This window comes from Patiria miniata, unplaced genomic scaffold, assembly GCF_015706575.1.
Source record: "Patiria miniata isolate m_02_andy unplaced genomic scaffold, ASM1570657v1 HiC_scaffold_9, whole genome shotgun sequence".
Lineage (NCBI taxonomy): Eukaryota > Metazoa > Echinodermata > Asteroidea > Valvatida > Asterinidae > Patiria > Patiria miniata.
In genome coordinates this window covers 11,009,826-11,037,030 of record NW_024037076.1, presented here as the reverse complement: position 1 = coordinate 11,037,030, position 27,205 = coordinate 11,009,826, and the positions used below count along the sequence as shown (strand labels likewise).

Here is a 27,205-nt window from a genome sequence, read left to right as displayed (position 1 = left end):
GGTCACCAAAAAGGGGCACTTGCCTTGATCCGTCGCTGAAATGTCGACCCGTATTTTTGACCGGACACTTGGCCTTCGTAAAATCAAAATAGGGGCCGCTCTTCAAAACCAGCCATTCTGCAAACTACGCATTATGTGCCCATTTTCAGGGTGCGTTCAAAGGGTTTTGGGGCTTTTCATATTCCTCGTTCATATCAGAAATCTCTATACCATTTGAGGAAATGGTTACTGAAAAAAAGGGTCCGAAATTTTTGGGCCTGTTTTGTTTTCATCTCGAGCGGGCACAATTATGCGCGAGGGGGCACATTTATGTCCGCAAAAGGGGCACTTGGTAAATTTGGGGGGGGGGGGGAAGTGTGCCCCCAGCCCACCCCCACCCCGGTTCCGCCGCCCCTGCCACATTGTGTTGTTGCCCACGCGCGAAGTGGGCCCGGCCCAATGGATCGGTTTACTTAGAAAGTTATGTACATGATAGAAAGTTATGTACATGAAAGTTATGTACTTTACTTACTGCTGTCCCGTCACTGCGATTCTCCATGCCTATCACCATATATGACATAGCAAACGCTTCACGGCCTGCCAAACCCTGTGAATTGCAGAATAAAGAAGGAGGCGTGCTCTTAACGTTTATAGCTTATAATTCGACAGGTCACTTCCAACAGTCTTCAGAATAACCCTCCGGCGCAGAATCTAGCCCTTTTGGGGACCCAATTTGGTTAAGTACCTTAATTAAAAAAAATATTTCAAACCAATTCTGGTGATCTTCCATCTAATCCTAGCAAGAGACACCCTCTACGGATATATGCAGTCACCTTTAGTGTGTGACCCCGGGTCAGGCATATCTGAGCATGACAACCTGGGCTAAGGACCGACGCAATTTCTGCCCATCCGGGGACCCACCATATGCACGCGCACAAAACAACTCCGATGCAATTTCTGCCCACCCGGGGACCCACCATATACACATGCACAACCAAGGTCACTTGCGAGTAGACAGTGCACGGCTTGACCACAGACTATGTATACAAATACACCTCCTTAGTCTACAGACATGGCAAGATTGTGTTCATGTGGATACAGTGTTGTGTAGCCTCAAACCGTGGCGCTAAATATTTGGGTCCCCGGGGGACCCCTTACTGTAAGTGTGTTACTAAATGGGCTTTCTGCGTCGGAGGGTTAAAACAGGATACAAAGAGGGGAAGGTGCACTCTGAGTTTATTATTATTTTCATGGGTTAAACCAATAAAATAAAGTCAATAAAGTCTTACCAGAATAAAGTCTTACCAGAATAATAACTAATGCATTGTTTTTTTCTAAATGATCGGATTCATTACTATCTTGCCAGCCAGGTTTTTTTATATTTGTCACATTCCTTCAATACATGCCTTTTCCAATGCTCCAACAGTGCGACACTTCAATATCTCAAGATATGAAACTCTTAAATATGCAATTTTAAAACACTTAAAAGCCTTCGTGTTTTCCAAAAAAAAACACACAAAAATGTAAATACTTACTTTTCAGAAAATGTTAATTTTTAAAATTCATTGACATAATTATGTTTTTTTCCCTTGATATCTCTTTGATATATATCTATTCTTGTGCAACTCTAAATTATCAATGAATTCCTCAAACGATGGACCTTTCGTTTGGTAATTTCAATGAAGTGTGAACAACATTGGCGGCTCTTTGCTTCCAGCAACCAGCACCACTTATTCAACTTGAAATGTTTATAATTATTTGTAAATGTTGTTAATAATCTTGAACCAGGTCAAAAATAAATAAATATGATTTGCATGGTTGAAAAGCACGATAAGGGATGGGTCTGAGGGTACACCATGGAATTGACAGGCTGTTGAGAGATGTCATGATTCTATGAAACAACATTCCCAAAGGGTGGTCAAATACACTATCCCAAAATGTCGGAAACATTTTCTTCCCTCGCCTGTGGTTCATTTCAGGGCAACCTTTGCTTTAAACCTATCCTTTATTGAAGTAATTGAACAGAAGAGAACATTGTGTGTAGGGCAACTAGACCCAAGGGACGTTATTAATGTTATTAACTACCTGCTGGAGGTCAGGTGGGTAACTGATGTTGTCCACCACACGATTAGTCATTGTCGCTTCCTCAACTATAATCGGGGCAACCTTATTCCGGTGGTTGGCAGAAACCTTTGCCTGCAGGCTTTGGTTGTGAAGAACAATGCAGACTAGCATGACTACCACCACGACAGCCAAAGCGAGAGACCCAATGATGATGAAAGCTAGGGCCAATGTTGACAATCCATCTGGAAATAAATGAGGGGATTATCAAACTTTGAGTAGGTAGTGATACATGTATAATGTGATCTAACGGTATAAAGAAGCTTTCATTCGTCATCACTTGGGCCAAGTGGACACATGCAACTGGGTTGTCTCTTTGTCATCAAAGTGTCTTTATTTATTTGTAAGTCAACTTGTATGACGTGATAAGAATACATTGCAAATTTACCTTCTGGATGTGGCAACACTTCGGACTCACATCGCTTACCACTAAAAGACTCAGGACACCTGAAAATAAGCCAATTCCATTAAACTGATTAAAGATTGTCTACTCGAGTCTAATTAATATTTTCTTCATGCTCAAAATTTGAGGCATATCTTTCGAAAATGGAAACTGGTAGGAAACATCTACAGATAGAACACCCAATACAAAGACATCATTTGAAGTTAGTACGCCAAGCTCATCGTCACATGATTTCGTTTTGTTAGATACAAGCGAATGCCACAACGGAGTTTCATATGCATTCCTCATGAAATGTGCTTTGCTTACACAATTACCTAATAAATTGGGCAACGTGTGTGTATTTTATTAATGGCAATTTGAAATACAGTGCAGACGTTGCTTTATGCTCAAAAAAATGTTTGTCAGTAAGTTAGTAACATCATGCAATTATTTGTCAATGCTTTTCATGCGTGCTTGAAATTTCGAAAAGATTGATTCTTACTTTTAAATTATCTTGTTTAAAGCTATTCACTAAAAAGATTTGGAAGAAATGTAAGGTTGACAGGCATTTCAAATGTATGTGGTTATGTTTGAACCATGCTATATATTTCAAAATGCTTTAACATATAAAGCTTGATTGTTGGGTCCTTATAATTAGCTAAGAGGAAACTGGGTTAAAGGGGATGAACTTTTAAGTCTGGCATTCTTTACCTGCATGCGTAGTTCTTATAAGGAAAGATGCCCAATGTCTCACACGTCCCACCGTTCATGCAGTAAGTCGGTACACAGTCTATTGCCTCATCTATCATATAAACAATCACAAGACAAGTCAAACCTAGCAAAGCTGGTCTCACTGATACGTCGCCTCATTGAATATCCAGGGTAACGTGTGTAACAAATCCTCCCGCAACAAGTCAATTTAAGTGTGTATTATTTACAGATTCGAAACAGGTTTTCGGCAATTTTCAATTTTCCCATAGTGAAGTTATCAGCACTTTGTTTTGGAAATATTCCAGGTTGAATATGTTCAGAATCTAGCAATGGTAGCTTATACAATTCGCCTGCTGCAATTGAACTGGTCAAAACCTTTTCCATATTTCTGTGACTTGTTATGCCTTCATGATATTTTTTTTTGTAAAATTTAAGTATGGAACATAAATGATATTCAACTTTATGGCATTCTAGAAATTGAAATTAAAAATATCTGATAAAAGTATTTGTACAGCTTCACAAGAAATACATGTTCATATTCTAAAGTGATATTTCATTTGGCAGCTGTTTATTGGAAATAACTGCTGCCAAAATAGCAAGCAAAAGGTTGTAATCTAATATTACGTTTGTCGTTTTTCATGCTGCTTACTATGCTTTAATAACGGTTCTAAAGTCATCATTTTATACGACAGTAGTGTCTACCATCAACCCACCATCCACAAGGATCGAGTTTTGATCGATGTCAATGACTGTACTGCCATCAGTCAGTGTATCACTGTTCGCCAGCACTTCACGTATAATGGCGTTGGACGGTGCAGCAGTTTCAAACAGTGCTACAGATCTGATGACCACACTGCCCTCCTCCATTAAAGGAACTACCACCGACAAAACGCCATTGGTTGATGGGTGTTCCTTAAGAGTCTTCAAAATCTAGGATTTAAAAATATCAAACATGAGCTGTGAACAGAGGTTGAACTTTTTAACCATTACTCCCTGTACTGCCCAAAACCGCCCAAGCACTCTTCAGAGATTTAATACGTTGGAGTACAATTAGTAGATGTGCTAAGAGTTATTATTTTCATACATATTTGAGAGAAAAACCTAGCACAATCTGGAAAATAATGCTCTTTTACATTTTTACAATTGTACATTGAAATCGCGATACCGAGACCAGTGCCTGCTTCATCTTGAAACGGCAGTCAGATTAGATTCCAAAAACAGTCAATCTTGACCCAAAAAAATAACGACGGATTGTACAAAATCTGTCATAATCTGTCCTGTACAAATGTACAAAAAACAAATATTAGAAACCCATTCTGTATGTGAATCTTGTCAGAATCTTAAAAAAATTGCTCTGTAGACGGTTTACAACGTACGTTGTTGTAAGTGTCATTAACGTTTCAGGGATTCCTCTTTTAAAAAGCAATGAATAAAACTGCTGCTTCCTGACTGAATTGACCTGAAATATTCGAATCCCAGAAAGTGAGGGTTCAGTGTTTTGAATCTTGGCAGCACCTCTCTGGTAGGACCTCAGAGACCAAGGTTTGTTGGCCGAGGAAACAAGAAAGATATAATTTACTTACTGTATTCTCAAACACGGCTGCAGTTTTATTGAAAGCTTTCGACGCTGGGTTTTTGAAGGCATCGTTGAAGTCCATAAGGACAGTAATCACGGCATTCTTGGATGGGTAATCTGGGAGACAAGAAAATCCAACGTTGTTGAGTGCCACTAGGTCGAATACATGAACAACCTTTTTAATGGTAATTTCGAATTGTTTGGTACAAACTAGATCAGAGCTTATTGTGACCACAATTTTTAACGGGTCTTTTTTTTTACATTTTTACTCTGGGATAGTATGCAGATGGTCATAGTCTATGGAATATCCTCTCGCGAGCAAGAGTCTATGATATGCGCACAGATTCGGCGATTAATTATGCAAAACAAGACTGCGTTTCGACCTCGATGATCTGAGTATTCAGGGCGCCTTCAATCTATATGGTAATAACAATAATAATCATAATAATAATATTACCATGGATTGGACATTTGGGAGACATTCCCTTAGACTTGTGCACACAATTGTTCAAACGTAATGTGCCATAACCCAATATTCCTTTGTCCTTTTTTTTCCACGAATTTCGGTATGTTTACTAATTAGACCACGAGCAACCAAAAAAAAACCTAATTGCGACACTTGAATACTAACATCATTTGAAGCAAGTAGGCCAAGCTCGTCGATACCTGATTTCGGTTTGTTGGATACCAGCGAATGACACAACGGAACTGCATATGCAGTCCTATTGAAATCTGCTTTGCTTACACAATTACCTTTTTATTGAATTGGACAACGTGTGTGTATTTTATTAATGCCAATTTAAAATACAGTACATACGTTGTTTTATGCATCAAAAAATGCTTTGTCAGTAAGTTAGCAACAACAAACAATTATTTGTCAATGCTTTTCATACGTGCTTGAAATTTTAGAAAAGATTGATTCTTCTTTTTTTTTTTTATTATTATCTTGTTTAAAGCTATTCACAAAAAAGATTTAGAAGAAATGTACGTAGTATTGCAAAGTAAAGTGAACAGGCTTTTCAAATGAATGTGATCCTGTTTGAACCATGCTACATAGTTAAAAATGTTTTAACATATAGAGCTTGATTGATGTGTCCTAACATTCCCATAGACTTGTGCACAACATTTTTCAAACTTAATGTGCCATAACCCAATATTCCCTTGTCCTTTTCCCATGAATTTCGGTATGTTTACTAATTAGACCACGAGCAACAACAATAACCTAATTTCGACACTAAAATAATGCCTCTAAATGGAACATGTGACATTAGGGAAACATGAAAATGGTACATCCACACGTATAATAATAATAGTAAATAATAATAATAACTTATGATGCGCTTATAATTATCATTTCAATGCGCTTTACAACTAGAATAAAGCTATATATTTCTAAATGTACCATTAAGGAGACACCTTATCGTTATTTTTTTCGACAAATACGGAGACACTGGTCATTTGGGAGACAAATAACTGTCTGCTTAATGGCACAGCCCCCTTGTAATATTCGTTGCTCATGGTATAATAAGTAAAATGGCCGAAATTCGTGTAAAATGGACAATGGAATATTGGGTTAGGGCACATTAATGTTTGAAATTATGTGCACAAGTCTATGGGAAAGTCTCCCTAATGACTAATTTCCTAATGACCCATTCCCTGTTATTTATATGATAATGCAAAATTACAATAAATAGCATAACTATAAAACATACCAGGCGAAAAGTTGCATTTCTATTACATTACATTCATTTTACGGTACATTACCTTACAATATCAATACACATGGCGACACAAATTTCTAGTGAGTTACTTACGTTGGCACTGACCAGAATCACCTTCTACAAATCCTTGGATGATATTGCAGTGGCAAGTAAATCCCAACGGATCATTGCTTGGTAAACAGTATTGGTCATTCCCACATCTGTTGTTGGAAAGACAGCGATTCTCATCTGCCAAGAAAAGAAATATCGGTGTGGGAATAAAATATATTTAGCTTATCACTCAATTTATTCCCCTAAAATGCCGGTAGTGTTTGGACTCGGGAACTGCAATACAGAGGCATAATAACCCTGTATTAAGTGCACAATCAGAAAACCATTGTGAAAGACGTTTTGCATTGGAACATTACCAGAGCATCTCATTTTGTACACACCATGCCACAATAATACACTGCGGGTGGTCAAGGAGTCTGCACACATAACTCTTTTATGCTCTTACTTAGATGGCAAACAAACTAAAGGTATAAACCATCCACAAGAAAACCATTCGGTGATTTGTTTAATTTCTAATGGCGTATACAATCAACTTTGTCCACAAATCTCCCGATCTCTGATTATTCCGAAATGGAGTTGCTGTCCAATCCGTGGGAATACAGCTTTTTTTTCAAACCACACTAGGAAAACGAGAGGGAAAAACACATGTTTTACCAGCACACGTCATTCCCGAGTGCGTAAGTGGACAGACGCACTCGCAAAACTCCGCATCAAAGGTCCCTCCATTCAAACAGCTCAACGCAGACAAATGACAACCTTCTGTAACGCCTGAAAAAAAAAAAGAACAGGGCAGCCATTCATGTTCGGGGAACATTACCTTTATAACAACTTTACTGCCTAACTTATAAAAACTTATAGGAACTAAACACTTAGAACTTTATTAAAGCGATTGCAACTCTTAGAGAACTTGGATATTAAAAACTTTGAACTTGTTGAATATTTGAATTGTTAAAGGAACTTTAACTATTAGGCAACTAGCAATTTGGTAATTGCAGTTAAAATTAAGAATTAAGAGTAACTTTAAGTGTAAACTGACTTAAAATCAGTTTTGTGAACTTAAGTTTTAAGCTCACTAAACTGATTTTAAGTCAATTTACACTTGAAATTACTCTTAATTCTTAATTTTAATTGCAATTACCAAATTGCTAGTTGTCTAATAGTGAAAGTACCTTTAACGTGAGATTGATGTCAAAAGCCACACATTTTTGTAAAGTCTTTGTGAAAGAACACGTTTTGGAAAGTACATTTGCGCCTCTGGTTTCATTCGGTTTGTCTTCGCTGCCTTGGCGCCCTTCAGTGAAATTATTTTAACGCGGACCTCCTTAAGGGCGTACCGCTTCAATTGAAACTACACAACACGTTTCATTTGGGTATTAAAGGGAATTAAAGTACTCTTCTATAACCCTTCTTATTTAGAATTTACCATATCAAAACCCAATCAAAATCTGGCGTCCGGGATTATTGTAAACAGGCCCAACATTGCCTAGGCGGGCCAAATCACGATTTGTATGCCCACAATTTCTTTGCTGTTAGAACATTTTGTGGACCATGAACTTGAAGGTTGTTGAAAAGATGGGTGGAAGCCGTGCACAGGAAAGCGAGCTATAAATAGGCACGCCTTTTGTAAAAGCTGGTCCAGGACCAGAGTACGTCACAAGTGACAGTCAGTCCGTGAATCAGTCAGATAGTCAGTCAGCTACACAGAGGACAATAGACCTTTATCATGCTGTCAACATTTCAGTCATGTTCCCTGTATGCAATAACAGTACTGAACTATAATCGGTTTTTTTTTGCAAAAAGGAACCAGACTATTTTTCCTCGCCTCGCTTTGGTTACGTTGATTTGATTGGGGAGAAAATCAAGATGGCCGCAACATGATAATGGTTTATAAAAAAAAAAAATTGTTTCACCTTTAGTGGTTGTCGACAAATCAGTTATGGAGTCTTCATTAGATTGTGTTGGTGGCTTTCCAGTCACTGTTGGTGACTCTATTGGATGATCAAAAAAGAAGAAGAAATTATTGAGACAGTATAACATTATCTCATGTCATTTTACAAGAAACAACACTTCCCTGTGGGAAATCATGGGTTTTACTCAAGTAAAAGTTTTTTCAAACAGTTTCACACCTTGAGTAGCGGGATTCTCAGTAGTTGCCACCGTTGCTGCGATCCCAGGTGATTCTGTTGAATGACACAAACACACAACAGATTTAGTTATACCGAAAACTTATTTTGCCATTCATTAAAATCAATTTCTCTAGTAGCTAACAATACTTCTAATATGAAAAAAATATCAAGTGTATCTCTATACACTACAGTACAGTGTGTAAGATTTCAAAAAGTGTTGAACAATTCTGCTAATGTCATTACTCTGTAAGACATGAAACCAAATTATCATGCAAACGAAAGGTTTTCGAAAAAAAAAACCAGCAGCAAATACCGTTATGAGAAATATTGACAAACTTCATTATAGAGAAAAATAACACAAGATGGCACATAATTGGGGAAAAAAATGTCGAGTTAGGCCAGTTACCTTCTGAAGTGATGCTTGCAGATGTTGTTACGACAGTTTCAGAAGATACAGAAGTGTGCATAGGCTCATTAACTGATCCTTTAAAATGATAAAGTACATATTCTCCAAGATGAGAAATGGTAAAAAGCTGCACCGAGGACATAACAGTGCAAATAGAAAAAGTCTGTATACTTCTAAATGTATCAATTGTTTTTCATTCATTTTGTTCGTTTCCAATAATAACACCACCCAAAATCCAATGAGGAATGTTCAAAAACTAACCTGTTGAACTTTCAGCTCAGTGAACATTACAATTCTTCGAGAAGACAGTATCAAAACCATGCACAATCTTTTGATCACGAAACACGATTTCATTCACAGCACACTTCATTTCCAAAAACCAGTTAATTGACTCATTGTTTGAAATCACTTTATCTCTTGATTTCGTCTAATTGTCTACATGACAGCAAGTCAGACAGGGTTTTTAGCTGCAGTAGGCCTTCGGTCTCCAATCCTAGCAAGCGTTTTTGATAATAATTCGGTACTCTTACTTTCAGCATCAATGCAATGATCCTATGGGATTTTAAAGAAAGATGAAAAGGCCCTGGTATTTGACAAATTTCTATATGCATGATCTATTTGATTTCCCTCCATAATTTGGTATACGAGTCACAATTATTTGTGACCAATACATTTGAACTCATTAATCACTGTACCGCCCCAAACTCCCTGCCTTTTTATTCATTTATGAATAAAAACAATGTAATACAATGTAGTACATGTGCTAACGGGTTGAGTAATGAGTAAGGATTTAGCACATGACTGCCAAAATCACAAGAGTTACCTTCGGTAGACGGCATGAGATTAGACACTGCTATTGTTTTCATGGACGTCACCGATTCTGCAATAAGACCAATGAAATATATGACATGGCCTAGCAATTCAATGATATTGTTAAGGTATGACATAGTCATGAATAAATCGGCATTATCAAACAAAGCCAAGATGTATACATGAACTCAGAAACAAGTAATAGGTTCAACATGTTAACAATTTATCATGTAAACTGTGGCATCCATTATGTTGACCTGTGTATACAGGTTGTAAGGACTACAATGATTGGATTAACACTCTTAGAAGAAATGTGTGGTATTTTAGGTTTGATAACTCCAATTTTCCAACAGCAAATATCTTTCAAAAGAGTTTGCCGAAAATAGCCACATGCCCTTTGAGGTGGACGCTGTCACTGCATCTTGACTTGATTTTGCAGTTGTCGGTTCGACAATTCCTATGTTTTGAAGTAAATAAACAGAACTTTTAGAACCGAAACATTAATTCTGTTTGCAAGATGGGTTTTACATTTTCAGATGTGTTGAACAGACGAACAATATCTCTCACAAGTGTTTTCAATACAAGAAAGCAACATACCTTTTTCTGTGGTGGACTTTGTCACTGCATCTTGACTTGATTCAGTTGTTGATTCGACAATTCCTGTTTTGTCAGGGAATAGAGAATAATTTAGGTCAGTTCAGTTTAGTTCACATTTATTTTCATTCTGCACAGGACAATTGAAATATAACAGAAATAACAACATATAAGGACGTATATACATGTAATTGCCGGTACATATACATGGAGGCATATTCTGAAAGCCAGAGCTTTTATTGAGATGCTTTTAAATAATAACTTATTAAAGAACTACTGAGTGAAATGATGAGACATACAAATCAGACCGACACAACAGACAAACAGATATACAGAATGACCAAATTGACGGATGAAAAAAACAACTGATTGGACATGACATTAAAACATACATAATGTGGTAAGAAACAATGTACATATTGCTGACGAAATGAAAACAGATACTTGAAAAACACCTGGTCTTCACAGTAATTGTACTAAACGAAACAAGATCAGAAAATGTAGTTTAGCTGAGTCTCACCATATGAGGACTTATTGGAATATTTGTACTCGTGAAGCACAAATGGTCGCTGCCTCTTAAGAATATTCACAAGATAATTATAAACGAACACTACGACGTGTTTGGGTATTTAGGGGTAATACAGTGTCCTCTTATTATCCCACTTAATTTAGAATGAACCATTATAAGGTAAAAGCGAAGCAATGACTGATTTCCAGGAATACTGTTGTTCCCTTTGTGTGAGAATCCCACAATTAAGTACCATCTTTAATAACACATATACCATCTTTTATTCATAAAGGTTTTATGAATAAAAGTATTAATCTTACCAATGCATCGCTTCCCATCTTCATGCAGTAAGTATCCAGCATTGCAGCTACACGTGAAGTTCATGAGGATGTTGTTACAGTTCTGGTCGCAGCCCAGTCCACCACCGCTAGCTGGCTGGTCTCTGTACAGCTCACACTCATCAATATCTGCAGACAGACGCGGTAAAAACGGACATTACAACCAGTGTTCAAATTTCATTTCTTGAAACTATCAATGTGGTAAAATGTGCTACTCTGTGGACTCAGCACACAAATGCCACCCCCATGAGTTTGGGGAGAAGACCACAGAATGGGACATTCGAACGCATTGCTTAAAACCAGACTAAGGCCCTACCGCAACCTGGGCTTACTTCCCATTTATATGCTCGCGATTCTCGCAATTTTTCTAGTTTATGGCTGGAAGTCAAATTTATAAAAGGTTAAGGGGGGAGGAGGGGATGAACACCATATGACTAATTGAAGGCTTTTTCAGAACAGACAATCTTGAACACTATCTGGAAATAGAAGGTGCTCTTCATTGCGGCACATCGCTCAAGATTTTGCTGATCAGACAATGATTTGGGCGACACAAGCCACCAAAGGTGTGCATGTGACTCCCCAACCCCACCACGCCTCAGCAATGTCCGTGACTCTGGACAACTGTGGGCATTCCTGACTGACCTTGGCAGGTTTTCCCGTCCCCTTCAAGTCCCGCTGGACAAGGTCCGCAGGTGCTGTTCAACGAGGGTGGATCCTCATCCACGCAATCAACATTCAGGAAACACGGGTTGTCTGCGCACGCGTCGTAGTTCTCTTCACAGAACTCTCCCGACCAGCCGGGCTCACATTGGCATAACACCACCTACAAATGATAAAAAAACATTCAACTTTTACCTCATGAACCAACAAACAGTAGCAATTGATCAGGCCGTTGTTATTCGAGCATATTGCACTGCATGTCTACCATTCCTTTACTTGTCGTTTGGATCAAGATCACAAATCATGACGATGTGATAATAAACAGATCCAATAAGCCCTACACCATGACACTTTGACCAATAACCGCCGTGCTTATTGTTCGACATGCGTGCAAGTGTGCGTGATTCCAGCTGGAGCATGCAGTTTGGCGCATATTTTGTTACCCACGTGCGTAGTGGGCGGGTTTAAATGGCTTAGTCTATTGAAAAATGGTGCACTCTGTTTGCAAAATATCCAGAATGTCCCTTTTATGGAAACCTACCCCAAATCGGTCCTGAACGATGTTCACTCGACTAGAGTACTGATCAAATAGGCAGGTGCCGTTATTCTGACAGTCACAGAGCTTCACGATTGGTTCCAGGGTGGCATTCGCTTTTCCATCTGTTGCTAGGAAACAGATCTTCACCTTAGTCTTGTCCTCTGGTGTCCAAGAAAATCGACCTTCCAAAATAAATTGAAAAAAAAGTACATTAGCTCACAGGAGTTTTTGCCAAGTTCGAATATCATATTGAAGTGGGCACCACAACCAATCACTATTGATATGTTAGAGTATGATGGAATTTATGACTTTAATAAGGATTGTTTACAGCTTAATACGAGCTTTAACATACGTTGCTTGTTTACAAACCTGAGGCTGAAATGGCTGCCCCTGCTACCATCTCAAGTAACTCGAAAGTGACGTCATCGCCGTCAGGATCAACTGCTTCCAGTTGCAGGATGAAGTTCTTGCCAACAATAACTTCGATGGAGTCCACAAGTGTTATGTTTGGTGGGAAATTGGCTAGAAAGAAAAGGTGATTTGCAGAAAATTGATTTCGTAAAAATGCTACAGCATGCAGGTCTCCCACCACTTTTCTTTATTACAGCGTACGTATACGTATATTATAACACCAAATAGGCGGGCGCCGACATCCGGGATGTTTTACATTGGCTAATCTAGCTCCCAGACCCATATTCCTGAAACTCGATGGTTCTTGAGTCTGGAGTGCAAAATTGTACCACCATTGAAGCAACCAATAGAAACTGGTGCGCAAATGGATATATGACTTAATCATGCCAACGACTATAGAAGAAAAAAAGAAAACAACACTTAGCACGCCATAGTAAAGCTTGTACCTGATCAATTTTGTCTGAGGGTATACATAGTCATCTGAGTCAAATGTTTGGACCTAGTAGGTGGAAACTCTAGCTACGGCGAGGTCTAATTCACAAGTGTCATGAGTCAGTCAGTGCGTCAGTAAAACAGGTGCAACGAGGACTGTTGGCTGGCCCTCTGGCACCTGCCAACAGATGCAACACAAACTAAACTGGCTTCTACTTCAAGCAAACGCTGTGTATCCACTTACTTGCGATTGCCATGTTTTCCATGTTCATCTCATTGAGTGCCGATGTAGCCATACCGATGCTTGTATCATTCAGAGCCAAGGAGTCGAACAGGCACTCTCTGCTAGATCCACAGACCGCTTTGGCCTCGTCGTATCTTCCTGGCGGTGCCTTGTCGATCAAATCTTGCAGGAAGTCTGGAGTGAAGTTGGGGTCGTTCAAGGAGTCGTAGCTTTCAGCAGGAGACTGATAGAAGAACAGAGAGTCTTCCTCCACAACTCGCCCTGAAATTTATCACGCCAAAATAATTATACTCCTTGCTCTGCAAAACAATCCAATTTCAAACCAATCATACAATGACAAGCCGTCCACATTAAAATCACATTATTCATGAGAGGTTTGGACGTTTTCTTACATGTTTCGCCAAATTCGAAGAGGTCTCTCTCCACCAACTCTCCATTGTCTCCAGAGCCCGTTTGCAAAGTGCCATTGCGCCTCAAAGCATCATTGCTTGGGTCGTCATCCCACACACCTTAGCAAATTTATCAAATCGGTGAAATTGAGAAATGGGTTTACAACTTAAACCGAACTCCCTGGGATGCGATTTAAATTCAAATTGAAAGAATTTTGGACTGTCACTTTATACAAACACTGTCATCTCAATTCGGGCGTTTCACAATACAGTGCGCCACCAAATTAGCTCAAGTTTGCTACTGACACTCATTCAAATGGGGCATGTTTTGTCGACCGTAAACTCAAAAAAATGGACTCTTCATGGCAAACTCTTGGTGACACACTGCACTGTGAATCGCCCGAATTGATTTAACCTACAATTTACTAACTTTATTTTTCTTCATCAGATTTGCCAAACCAAGTGGCATTGTAACAAAAATAGGATGAAAAAAAAATAGTCGTGGTACTATACAAAACCATACCTAGAATTCCTTTCGTTTTGCCTTTGAAGTCCTCGTTGAAAAGGACTGTGATGTCGGCCATGCTGTTATTCACCCCGACGGAAAAGGTGATGTAATCAGAATACATGACGCTCACTTTGATTGGGTTCTCCGCCCTCGTTACCTGAAGATTGTCAAACTGCAATCCTACGAGGAAAAAATACAATGGACTAACATTTTCGCATCCATTTTGAGGAAGATGTTGATGAAAACAGCACCGTCACAAAGTCATAGCCCTCAGCTGAGTTCAAATGTATGAATAACAGATGGAAAAGGTTACAAATAGACCACCAGATAAACCACTTATAATCTGAAATCGCCGTTGTAGGTAAAATACATCATTTGTGTTTTGTGCAATATGTTTGTTTGAAGAAACAAGTGCTCAAAATCTTAAGAAGGGTGCTTGTCGTTTATAATAGACCACCAGATAAACCACTTATAATCTGAAATCGCCGTTGTAGGTAAAATACATCATTTGTGTTTTGTGCAATATGTTTGTTTGAAGAAACAAGTGCTCAAAATCTTAAGAAGGGTGCTGAACAACTAAACTTGATGAAGTTTCAGCTCAGTGAATGTTGTATATTCCGAGAAAACAATATTTTAGGATCTCGATTTCAATTCAAAAGTTGCAGAGTCATGCTTTGAGTTGCGCCCGAATTCAGCGTCCGGGACACGTTCTCATCCAGCTGTTCTCATTGAGATGTCGTGCACTGAACCAACGAATCACATATATATTAATAGAACACATATTTATTCTTTTGATATCTATGATAAATTATAGCAACCGCACGCGTGTGTGCGTTATCTCAATGCTTGCGCGCATTGCCAAATTAGAAACAAACTGTCCAAAAATGCGTCTTTAGACGCATCGTTGCATATGCCCTTTTTCGTTGTTTTTTCTTCAACATGACAGCTTGGCAGAAATAGTAATTTCACAGGGAGTTTATTCCCATTACTACGTTTAAACCAAGTATGCTATTCAACACTAATTTTGTCAGTTACTTTTTGGATAGCAGCAAATGATGGACTGTACCTTTAAGGCAAATGTAAGATCAGCGACGGGTCTTACCTTCAGCAGTGGGTGTGACAACGGTCCCATTGACAGTCGTTATCAAGTTCATGGCATCGTCACTTAACTTGATCTCAATCTGTATTGAATGGGAAACAAAACCGGCAAACTGCTGTTGAGGTGTTTGAAATTAGTGCAAAGCATCGGAATTTTGTAGATTTCAATTTATCGCTGGTTAACCTGATGATGTGCAGCAAACCTACACATTCATTATGGCCCATTCAGTGGTTCCAGTAAAATTTAAAAAAAGATGATCGAACTTAAAAAAAAGACAATCACTAGTGCACTACACTTATTCAAGGTAAAGAAAATCAAGATGAAAAAGAAAGTATTCATATACATTTAACAAGATCCACTCAAGTGACTTGTTCAGATATTTAAATATTAGGATAAAACTGATGGAATATGAAAAGAAACGATCGAATTCATAAAGGACTAAATGTACTAAAGCTAGAGCTTTATTCGCTGAATAGAAAGGTAGTTGTAAGATGATGAATTAAGTACATTGTAATTAAGTACAATGGAATATTAAGTGTTTACGAAAGGAGAAAGAGAAAAACTCAGAAAGGAAACAAACAAATGTAATATAAAACCTTTTAGTTTAAATGATTAATAAAATACATGCACAACATTGTGGGCACTTGGTAGGACAAAACAAAAGGACTAGTATAACACATCGAGTCTAGAACCAAAAACTACAGAAACGATTACTTGGAGAAAAAAAAAGAAGCTTGTCACTGACTTACACAATATTTGTTTGAGAACGCAGAGAAGGATCTAATAAAAATATGGAATGCAAATCACTGAGTCAAGTCAAAGCATTTTTGAAAAGGTAATCTTTTAAAATACTTAATCTGTGTTTACAACCAGACCTTTGCTTCTCCTGTGTAAACTGCAGCGAAACCAGAGTAGACAGTGGCCTGGCTAAGTTCCCCTGTCTCCGTATCCACGGCCTGTCGTGTGCGACCTTGCAGTTCAAAGAGTTGTTGTCCATCGTCATCCTCGATGAGTGCTAGTGTGTATTCACCCAGACCATTAAAAGAGTACTCCAGTCCATCAAGCGTTACGATATGGGGGTCTCCCCACAACCACACTATTTAAAACAAAATCAGAACTTCACAAATTAAATACAAGTTTGTGTTTGGTCTTCACCAAAGTAGTCTAAACACTGCAATTCACAACTTAATGATTGGGACTTGAACACTCGACCACCTGCTTTGCTCGCTCAAGGTCCGCTGGTCAGCTCAAATCTGCTTTCAGCAGCCAGTGCTATACAACCAATATGTTTTATGCAGGAAACTGCATAAAAAAGGAACTCCTCTATCCTGGGGTCCATAGTTTGCAAGTATTGACACATGTAATATATCCCAGAAGAAACCTGCTTGTGGTTTTCATCTCTCAGCGCGAAACAATAGAACACTTTTGTCGGCACAGATCAAAACCCCTGCCTTGTGGTTTCGTGTACAATGGGACCGTAAATTACCAAAGAATTTGGAAGGATTTTATCATTAATCCGATAAGTCTGCTTTTGTTCTGCTCAGAACGTTCTCCGAAGGGCAATAAATTGATGCGCCTGATTTCAAAACTTCTGGTCAGACAAGACCATGTACCGGACGAGACTGGGCTGAAAACCGGACTGGCTCTGGACCGGACGAGGTACCGGGGGGCCCTTTTCATACCAGGGCTGAATGGTCACGGTCCCTTACATCATTAAAGCTATGAAAAAAAAACCCAGGATAATGTTGTATACGCTTGACCTCGCCGTAGCTAGAGACTAGGCTAAGCCACTAAAATTGAACCATCCTGCTTATCGAATACAAGTGACAATTAAACAAACAGTTTGAAGGGCACTTGGACGAATCATATCCATGCAAATGCTCTTTACTTTCATAAAAAAACCTTAACGTTCATAACTCACCCCAAGCCGGGGGCCTGTACCACCTGCAACTCATTAGAGGTCGCCATGTCCTGTACAGGTGGCAAAGAGTAGACTTCTGACAACAATAATGACGTGGAAGTACTTCTTCCCCTGTAAAATAAAAAAATAAAAGATTAAAATCCCCTATAGACCTTCATTATAGCGGTTGGATTTAATACAATACAAGCTTTGAGTTTGTGGGACGGGGACTCCATATTGTCCCTCTTTTGTTTGTACTCCCATATGTTTTTTACAGGAATCCAAATAGGAGACCTCTCTGGAATTGGGGACCCTATTGTCCTCTATTGTTCAACGTCCCATATTGAATGCAGAAACAAACTCACACACACCAGCAGCCTGTGGCTACATGTATCTAGTTAAAACGGATGATGACCACGTGTTTCCCAGCTTCCAGACTGGGCCTATGGTGACAGGGTGTTTGATGGCCTTGTAATAACCGCAGCTACACTTACAATACAATACAATGCAATACACAAAACAATTTACAATACAATACAATTCAATACAATTACAATACTATACGTGACAAAAAAATCCTTCGGGAATTGCCCTGGGTCTGATCTTTACCTCAGAAATTCAGGGTCAAAAGTTCAAAAAGGGTTAAAGGGGCTTTTATGACATAATTTTATGAAAAAATGACGGAGTAATTAAATATTAAATTGACTTTTAGTGTAGCATTGACGATAAGTCATTGAATGTACACAATCATGTAAAATGTACCGTTAAGATCTCCTGGCACTTCCAATCTTTTCAAGCACTTACTTTTCCATAAGTCGAAAGAGTCGGCCGTGTAGAATATAGGCCCAAGTGGATACCTCTCAAAGACAGACGCGACCCTGGCACTTCGGACGTCGTACACAAGATCACGACCGAAAAGATTATAGCAGCACAGTGGACCAGGAATTCCTGAAACCTGGAAAAGCCTGACGTAGCAAACAGCGGCTGTAGAACGAGTGTAGTTTTACAAAGCAAAATTTCATTAATTTAGCACTTTTAAAAGATTCACCCTCTGCGACTTTTAATAATAATGTACGCATTTAACACGAAATGAGGAACGCTACAGGTGATATCTCAAAAATGATCCACGTATACGATCTTGCTGTCTAAAGTTTGGAGTCAGTGGAAATGAATAAAGTACTACCGACAGCAGCTTGACGGCGGCTGGAGGGAGATATTCCCAGGGGTCAAAATGCTTAAACGACTGTTGCTGGTCCTAAGTGGAAATAAACAAAGAACCTGGATTTTAAATAACGTCCTTTTCTCCTGTGCATATCCAATAAAGATATGGAAGCAGAACATGCCAGGAAGCGGCACTGAAGGACCGTTTTATCTTCACCCAAATTTCCCATGAAAACATACGGTTTCTGTATAATTATTAAGCAAATGAATGTCTGGGAACAAACGATTAGTCCTCAAAATCGAAAAATTTGAGCACTTGTCATTCAAATGCAAATGCCACTTGGTGAATTTACACTCAGGTGAGATATTTTATGTGGCGCCTGTCTTAGGTTGACACTTTGGCTAAGAGCAGTAACTACAAACTCTTCAGATGTTTCTTCTCTACAGTTGTTTCTTTCATTTGAGTAATACAATTCTCGCTTTCTTCTTACAAGACTTCACAAATAAGATGAAATAAAAAAGAATGGCAACTTACGATATGAATTTCCATCATCTGGCAAGACGACTGATCGCGAGACCTCGGTGTATCTCCAATCAAATCTGGCATTCCACAGACTGCATGGGCACGTGTCTGCGAACGGAGGATAGTGGGTAGCAAATAGTGGGTACGGTACCTGGCGGTGGTACCAATCGTGGCAGGACAAACGTGGATTGACAAAACCGTCCGGGAGGGTGTCGAGCCGGTAGACCCAGCGTCCTGTCTTCCCTGTGTTGCCCACTATGCCACCGGGACGAAACTGTGATTCTTCGGGTATATCTACATACACAGTTTCGCCAAAGAGTCCGGAGGTGTAGCCCTGGATGATGTTCTTGTTGGGTAAAAAACTGGTATCCCAGTTCATGCCGCAGGGATCGTAATTGAAAACGACGAACGCGCGGACTCCGTCAGTCACTAGCAAGGTTTGGAAGGTATTTGTCTCCTATTGAAAAAAAAATATATATCGCACTCATAAAATGTTAAATAATAAAAGGTTTGCGGGTAAATCAAGGGCGAATAATTTCTCAACTAAGAGAACGGTTCTGAAAAGAACCAGAGGTATAAAATCGACGTTCCGGTCAGTATGCTCTGACCGTCTTCACACTCTCCTGAAGACGGTCAAAGCATACTGACCGAAACGTCGAGTTTATACCTCTAGTTCTTTTCAGAACCATTTTCTCAGTTGAGAAATTATTCGCACATGGTGTTTCCGCAACCTTTTATTATTTAGTATCTCCACCATGCAAAGCCTCAAATGTTACTCATAAAATGTTAGTCTTTTTAAAACCAATACAAAATTTCCCACCAAACATAACACTTGTGGACACCATCAAAGTTATTGTGGTCAAGAACCTCATCCTGCAACTGGATGCAGTTGATCCTGACGGCGATGACGTCTTTGCCTTTAAGCATTATCCCAAAATAATACGTCTTATATGTTGGAAGACTTACTTCTAAGGGTGATATGGCCTTTACATTTCTCCAGGTGATAGACAGAGCCCAGTTTGCTGAAAAACCACTGTAGTTGGCTGAAACTATGAGACTAGCAACATCCAGCATGTTCTGGTTGACATTTGGGTCATACTGATCGTGCACCTGCCCAACAAATGTCAGTGCAAGCAAAAATAGACATTGGTGCCTGATGAATAGTTTAAGGGGTTATTTGCATCTAGGCGAGAACAAAATATCTCCAAGATCAGATGAGTGCAACCTGGCTTTTGAAGTGCAGTGATTTTTAGATGCAGCTCCCATAAAAACTTCCGTTATTGACTAAACCATTTAACAAACCAGTTTAGCAAAAATTCCCAACGATAGTGGAAGACGTACCTGCCAAAACACATTATCTGTGTCAGTGAAGGCGTTAGCTTTGACATCCGCCCAAAACGGCGCTATCATCGTCCTGTTACTGGGGAAAGTTTTACCCTGCGGACTGGGGAATGCTCGTTTATCAAGGCTTTGGTCGTTGGACAGAACAATCACTCCGTTGTCGGTAAACTGCAGAAAGAAAGGATGTATTGAATAGCATTGATGCATAAAATCGAGAAGTATAGTGTTAAAGGGCCCATGTCACGAATAAGCGACAAAAAAGATTGCCAAGGAGCTGCCAATACTCACGTATATCTTTTCGTATAGCTTGCTGCCGAAGGGAAGGAAGTTTGGAGGATATATGGTACGTGATATCAGATCCTTTGCTGAGTGTGGCTGCAAGAGATATACACAAAGAGCAGATGCCAAATCAAAATTAAACCACATATACGTGTACGCAGGTGGTAACTGGTGAGGCCCCAATATGCACAAAAATGATCTAATCTGTATGGTTGACAGAGTTGTAGTCACCATAAGTCAATTACAAGTCATCATCAGTCACAAGTCATCGAGTTTGTGAAATGTGACAAATTCCTCTGCCTAGTAACTAGCTGTGACCTTACCGACTTGATTTATGTTGACTTGTGACTGACTTGATCACATCTGAAATGGTTGAAACTTTCTTATGTATTGACAAGTGCCATTGCAGGTTACTTTTTGCAGGAATCGCATAATAGTTGTGTGTGCAGTCAGCCAAAATAACACTTTTAAAACAAATCTAACACATTTGAACTTGAAACTCGGACAGCATTTTATCTTCTTTTTTTTACTTTCGGATTTTCATTTGTCAAAGTTAAATGGCTGGATAATTTTGCGCAGGTAATTTTTTAATGCATAAATGCATCGCAAAACTTACCCTTTCTGCGTCTTTTGACAACAGGGAGTCTCCAATTTCTTCTCCAAATGGCACAAGATTGCCCTCTATAAAAAAAATGTAAACCTGTTAATAATAAACTACCGAATGCATAGTGACTGTCTTGTTCTCAGTGCGTAAAGCACCCTTGCTCATAGTTTGGTGCCCAACTCATGTGTCACATGTTGCTTGGGAGTAAAACTTTAGCAGAGCAGCATATAAGACAAAAGTCCTGATTAAGTGTCAAGAGGGTACTCTCTCTAGACATTACCTGCCATACATGCAATGCGTGGTATTTGATCTATTTAAAATCTTAAAGTTTTTTGCCTAACTTAACAGTTAAGAGTCCATAGAGTAATTAGCCTTTTTTGTTTAACTGTGAAAACGTAATGTAGATTATGTAAAAAACACAAATAGAAAACCAATGTTGAAAATTTGAGCAGGGAAGTAGACGTATAGCATGGTGATAAAGACTTTAGCAGGCTGGCCCGCCCTCCAAAAAAAAAAAAAAACGTCGAGGAGAACACTGTCTTACCCATGACGTTAAAAGTGAAGTCCTTTGACTCTGAACACCCAACATCATTGACAGCACGGCATGTTATTGTATGCGGTCCTACTCCAAATACACCTCCTGCAACACCGACACCGACGCCATCACCAGAATCTGTGCAAACAATGGTGACTTCACCAGCGTCAACGGCATGAACCTCAGTCCATGTCACTGTAGATGTCTTCATGCCTGGATCCGTGCACTGCCCATCGACTTCAGGTACTGTCAGAGACGGGAAGTCTATAAGGCAAGAAAATATGTAACTTAGCTGCACAAGAATGACACCACTCTTCTAAAAAACATCTCTAAACCTTACTTTAACCCTTTTCAGACTTTTGCATTTGTTTCAAAGTTTTGAATGTAAACCATAAAAATGTTTGCTTGAAACCAACATGGTATCTCCAATTTTGTTTGCAGATGAGCTAAAATTAAAAACAAAAAAACGGTACTTACATGAAACACCGAAAGTAATCAGGCAGTCTGGGAAGGCATTATCTGCCGAGGAGCAGACCACGTGGTGCATGCCAACACCAAACACACCCCCGGTAGTCTCCACAGTGGCTCCATCCAAGGAATCTGTGCAAGTAACGTCGGAGCTAGTACCCGGAGGGCCGAGCGACCAACTAATTTCTACGGACGACAGTCCATCAGCAAGACAACGGTTGTCAACTTCTGGACACTGCAGAGTGTTACTGTCTGAAGAATAAAATCGAAAAACTGATGACCCTCCCTCTCTAGGTGACAATTTCAACTACGCCATCACAACAGTCAAACTCGATAAATGACTGCTTTTAATAGTTAAAAATTCCCTGGTTATTTTGATATGGCCATGCTTTGACCGGAGGTGAACCCTGCGAGCTGCGAAGCGTAAAAACTTATGCCGCGTAGCTTAGGTGCTCACGCGTGAGGCAGTTTTGATTTCGCGAATACAATATTATTTTGTGGACACAATCCTTTCTATGATTGAATCCCCTTCCAGTAGGTCACTCACAGACATTGTGGCTGCACAGACATGTACATATACACTGCATGCCCTGTGACCATTTCATGTTGGATTGAACATTACATGTTGGATCGACCATTACATGTTGGATCCCCCCCAACAAAAAGATGGACATGAAACAGTCTAGACAGCCTTTCTGTGGCTCTAGACAGCTGTCACTGGGCCAGCAGTAGAGGATGATTGATGACATTGTTGTGACGGCGGTATATAAAACACAGAGAACTTTTTTTGTGCACAAGTGAATGGGCTTTGGCAGGAGGCCCAACTTTTCCAGGGGCGGCTGACCCCCAAGTGAACTCCTACAAGAAAAGCGACCATACCATCTCAAACCACAAGGTTCACTGTAGGATTACATATAGTTTCAAGGGAATTGGGCGATGGCTTCACAAAAAAAGTTAAGAAACAAAAAAAGGACTAGCGCGTGAGCCCCTGCGCAGCCCGCAGGGTTTATGCCATCTGTATCTACAATTTACCACATTTTTTTTTGTCAGTTGATGGAATTTGACTGCAGTGTTAAAACGAATGTGGTCTGACTTTTGTTTAGCTGTTTGGGCATTTCAGCCGACACAGCTCTTGTTTCGTAAAAATTGTGTTTCCTTTTTGTCCGACTCTTAAAAGGTTTGTACACCTCTTTCTTCTACACATACATTTTGGCAATTTCCTCAATCTGATAAACTCAACCTGAAGATGTATGCTGAATATGTTCGTCATGATGACGTCATCAGGTGTCTAGTTACTTCACATTAAACGCTTTTTTTTCTTTGCACTTTAGCACTTTCATATGTATGATAGACTTCATAGACCACTACCCGATAATGGACCCTAATGATTTTCGCTACAATAACGTCATCGTATGTCACGTGACGTCATATTTAATGTGTATTTTTCAAATCACTATAACTTCGGAAGTCTCAGTTCGATTGGTTTGAAACTTGGTATGCAAATAGACAAGGATGTGTTACAGATATATATTACAGTGACGTCATCATTTTGGGCATAGCCCTTTTTTGTTACCAGCCAATGCATGGAATGTAAGTGGACGAAATTTGCGACTGTAGGCAAGCATTTTCTTAACTGAAAGAGAATGATTGCATGTAACTCATTGTACTCTTGGACGAAATAAGCTTACCGCTGTCACAGCGTGGTCCTGAGTATCCAGGATCGCAAAGATCAACATCTGTGCAGTTTGGATATGGTTTGCCTGGTCCTGTACATTCCACTCCCTCAGCGGATTCTGTTTACATAGTACATAATGGCAGTGCAGACACTTTTAAAACAAATAATTTGACCTATGTAGGATACTAAATGTTATTTTATAGACACGTACACGTGTCCTATTTTATGTTTTTCGGGGTTTATTTCATGCGAACTTCACGTTTCAAGCTCGACAGCACTGGAGTGATGTAATCGTGGAAGGCGCTTCATGGCATATTCTCTTTCGATGTAAACACACGCGGTCACTGTAAAGTCAGCCATGACAGTACGAACGTTATCCTAACTGCCTTCTACCTTCAATTTCATACAAAAAATTCTCCAAGACTTTCGCAGGGAGCAACCCTGACTTAATGAGCTCTCCACAGAACTATTTTTGAATGTGTAATCTTTCCTGCATATTTTCATAATATTCATCTTATTGGTATTATTAATTTCAATTTGTTTTTTGTTTACTTACGAGAACAGTCATGACCACAGTTTTTGTAGAAACAAGTGCAGTCGAGCCCTTCGTTTGACTTACAGATGCAGTTTGGTGGGGATCCGGTTTCTTCACAGAATGTTCCATCTGTTGTAATGATATCCATGTACACTCTTTTAATGTAATCTAATATTTGGTGGCGACATGTGTAAGATTTTCCCAGAGTATCTCGGACAAATCTGCACTGGGAACTAAGTTTTGCCCATTATATTGATAAGGTTTTTTTTCCGGGTATAAGTACTAAAGTTTCTACTTGCTTTTCAGGTCTCGTTTTCAGGTCCCTTATCACCGAATAGGCATTTCCTGGTTAACACACTCTTCTTACAAGCCCTTATGATGAGGTAACTGTAGCACTGCTCTCGGGCTTTCTTACTCATTGCATACTTTGGGGATGTTTATCCTTAAAGGGGAAGAACCTGTGTTCACAGGAACGGAGTGCCCAACTCTTCTTCGAAGCAAATGGGCCACACTCGAGTCCATGAAATGCTGCTGGGGGGATCGCCACACCTCCTCCACAGCGAGTCTGTTACCTTTCTAGCATTGAATAATACCGGTACCCATTGAACACCTTCGTTGAGAGGAGTAATTTAGGTTCTGAAAGTGCCTTACTCAAGGGCACAACACGCAAGGCCACGGCGGGGCTCGAACCCACAATGTCACGAACATATATCCTGCGTCTTACCGCGAGACCACACCTTAACATCAAGCTGCACCTACCTGAAACTTCTGCCACCGTCACGTATGTATAACAGTGTGCAGCGTAGGAATTGTCAGTAGCGGTGTAGCGCACCATGTGAGGTGATGCTCCCAGACTGAGAGTCGTGGTGTCGCCCACCTCGTATATCGAGCCGCCAATGTTTATGCTGATGGTATACTGGCCGGAGTTGTCGGATGCAGACTGGACGTCGGGCAAGGAGACCGTTGAGTAGCTCTTCCTGCAGTCTGTGTAGACTGTGAAGTGAGCAGGGCAAGTGATGCTGGGCGGTTCCACATCTAGAAATAACCGTACAAATTAAGGTTAACTGACAATTGTGTCATTTTTGCCTATGACGAAAATCCAGACTGATTCAAAACATTAGTCTCTATAGGGGTCTACTACTTTTCTAATTTGTAATTTCAGGTCAATTCTTTCATTAGGCAGTTTGTATAGCAGTTTATGCATTAAAAAAGATAATATATTTGTGAACCCTACATAATAAAAAAAGAACAAAATATGTTTATATTTTGCAATTTCTAATGATTTTTGAAATGTCAGATTTTTACCTTCTACATTTTTAGTTATATTTTATGAAGATGCATTAATGTGTACCATTAATAATGTTAATTAACCAAAATATTGATTTTAAAATTAACTGATATTATCAATGACTGTTGTAGACGGCCTGCAAGACAAAATGTTTCTTGAGGTTGATATATAAAACCACCCTATCTTAAGACTGCAAGTAAAGTTGACAATAATATATATTTTTTTCCACAAAGAAAACATGCGAATGCGAAAAAAAACCTGGTGTTCAGTTACCTATGCAATACACGCCGTTCCCTTCATATCCAGGTCTGCAGGTGCATGTGAAGCTTTCGAAGGTATCATTGCAGATTGCATTGTCGTCGCAGTTGTGCAACGGCGCATCCGGGTTACATTCATCGACATCTACAGGATGTATGAAGCACAAGACATCATTAACAAATCAGGTACTTAATAACTTTATCCTGTAACCATTAGACAGAGAAGTATAGGCAAAAATAAAGGCCCAAAGTAAAGGCTTCAAAGTAGTGAAGTTTTGGCTGAAATTTCAATTTGCTGGAGGGCCGTGCTGATTGGTTCCAAACCACGTCCACAGAGAACGCCCCTTGCACAAGTGGGCCGTGTGACAGACATCACAGTCGGTGTGCTTATTAATCAGGTGCTTGGCTAGTAAACCACTCTCTCACGAGAGGAGGGACAAGGAATAATGTTAATCAACGAAGTCTATGCGGACGTGGTTGACACTACCAGTACGCGATCAGGTAAATTTTAATCCCATGAAACCCCCAAGCGTCCCCTTGGCCGGATTTAAGGTTAAACAGGTGCGAAGTTGTATTGTTCTCAATTTTGCATAAATATATGCATACATAGGCCCTATGTAATTCTTTATCAACATCTGTACAGATTGTACGCGGAATTCAATTGCGGAGTTGCTTCGATATAACTGCCTCTGACCTGGTTGTGCGGTAAGTGGGATCAGTCCTCCCAAGCAGTGCTCATTGTAGTCTGAACAGCAGTCTCTGCTCAGCTCGCACGCAGCGTCGCACCAACAATCACCGGTCCGAGGTCCGTCTGAAAAGCATCGACCGAAACAGCTATCTATGGAGAAAAAAATACATGTGTATGAAGGTGGGGCATAAATAACCATTTGAGAAGAAAAAAAATACCAGTAAAATCAATGTTCGAAAAAGTTGGTATCAATGGATGAAACAAGGAGACCTAAATTAGCCTATACTGTCTTTGTCTATGCGCAGACCCGGGGGGGGGCTAAAAAAAATCTGCCAAATGTCCGGACA

The 27,205-nt window shown here is 39.7% G+C and overlaps 1 protein-coding gene across 1 annotated transcript in view; it reads right to left on the bottom strand.

Annotated features, from left to right (window-relative positions):
• The window catches only part of LOC119720470, a 47,619-nt gene that overhangs the window by 1,002 nt on the left and 19,412 nt on the right, over positions 1 to 27,205 (bottom strand). The window contains exons 15-50 of the mRNA XM_038190141.1: positions 26,865 to 27,008; positions 26,187 to 26,315; positions 25,385 to 25,660; positions 24,647 to 24,754; positions 24,104 to 24,208; positions 22,425 to 22,667; positions 21,957 to 22,211; positions 21,425 to 21,489; positions 20,818 to 20,904; positions 20,530 to 20,697; positions 20,155 to 20,298; positions 19,201 to 19,642; positions 18,309 to 18,488; positions 17,526 to 17,636; positions 16,480 to 16,700; positions 15,608 to 15,686; positions 14,521 to 14,685; positions 14,001 to 14,117; positions 13,609 to 13,869; positions 12,891 to 13,043; positions 12,525 to 12,703; positions 11,966 to 12,146; positions 11,306 to 11,452; positions 10,481 to 10,543; positions 9,897 to 9,953; positions 9,074 to 9,151; positions 8,668 to 8,721; positions 8,452 to 8,529; positions 7,196 to 7,309; positions 6,584 to 6,718; positions 4,777 to 4,886; positions 3,907 to 4,123; positions 3,194 to 3,284; positions 2,489 to 2,547; positions 2,065 to 2,285; positions 512 to 586 (exon numbers count right to left, since the gene is read on the bottom strand). Coding sequence (XP_038046069.1) covers positions 512 to 586; positions 2,065 to 2,285; positions 2,489 to 2,547; positions 3,194 to 3,284; positions 3,907 to 4,123; positions 4,777 to 4,886; positions 6,584 to 6,718; positions 7,196 to 7,309; positions 8,452 to 8,529; positions 8,668 to 8,721; positions 9,074 to 9,151; positions 9,897 to 9,953; positions 10,481 to 10,543; positions 11,306 to 11,452; positions 11,966 to 12,146; positions 12,525 to 12,703; positions 12,891 to 13,043; positions 13,609 to 13,869; positions 14,001 to 14,117; positions 14,521 to 14,685; positions 15,608 to 15,686; positions 16,480 to 16,700; positions 17,526 to 17,636; positions 18,309 to 18,488; positions 19,201 to 19,642; positions 20,155 to 20,298; positions 20,530 to 20,697; positions 20,818 to 20,904; positions 21,425 to 21,489; positions 21,957 to 22,211; positions 22,425 to 22,667; positions 24,104 to 24,208; positions 24,647 to 24,754; positions 25,385 to 25,660; positions 26,187 to 26,315; positions 26,865 to 27,008 — 5,312 coding nt within the window. The remainder of the gene's footprint in view (positions 1 to 511; positions 587 to 2,064; positions 2,286 to 2,488; positions 2,548 to 3,193; positions 3,285 to 3,906; positions 4,124 to 4,776; positions 4,887 to 6,583; positions 6,719 to 7,195; positions 7,310 to 8,451; positions 8,530 to 8,667; positions 8,722 to 9,073; positions 9,152 to 9,896; positions 9,954 to 10,480; positions 10,544 to 11,305; positions 11,453 to 11,965; positions 12,147 to 12,524; positions 12,704 to 12,890; positions 13,044 to 13,608; positions 13,870 to 14,000; positions 14,118 to 14,520; positions 14,686 to 15,607; positions 15,687 to 16,479; positions 16,701 to 17,525; positions 17,637 to 18,308; positions 18,489 to 19,200; positions 19,643 to 20,154; positions 20,299 to 20,529; positions 20,698 to 20,817; positions 20,905 to 21,424; positions 21,490 to 21,956; positions 22,212 to 22,424; positions 22,668 to 24,103; positions 24,209 to 24,646; positions 24,755 to 25,384; positions 25,661 to 26,186; positions 26,316 to 26,864; positions 27,009 to 27,205) is intronic.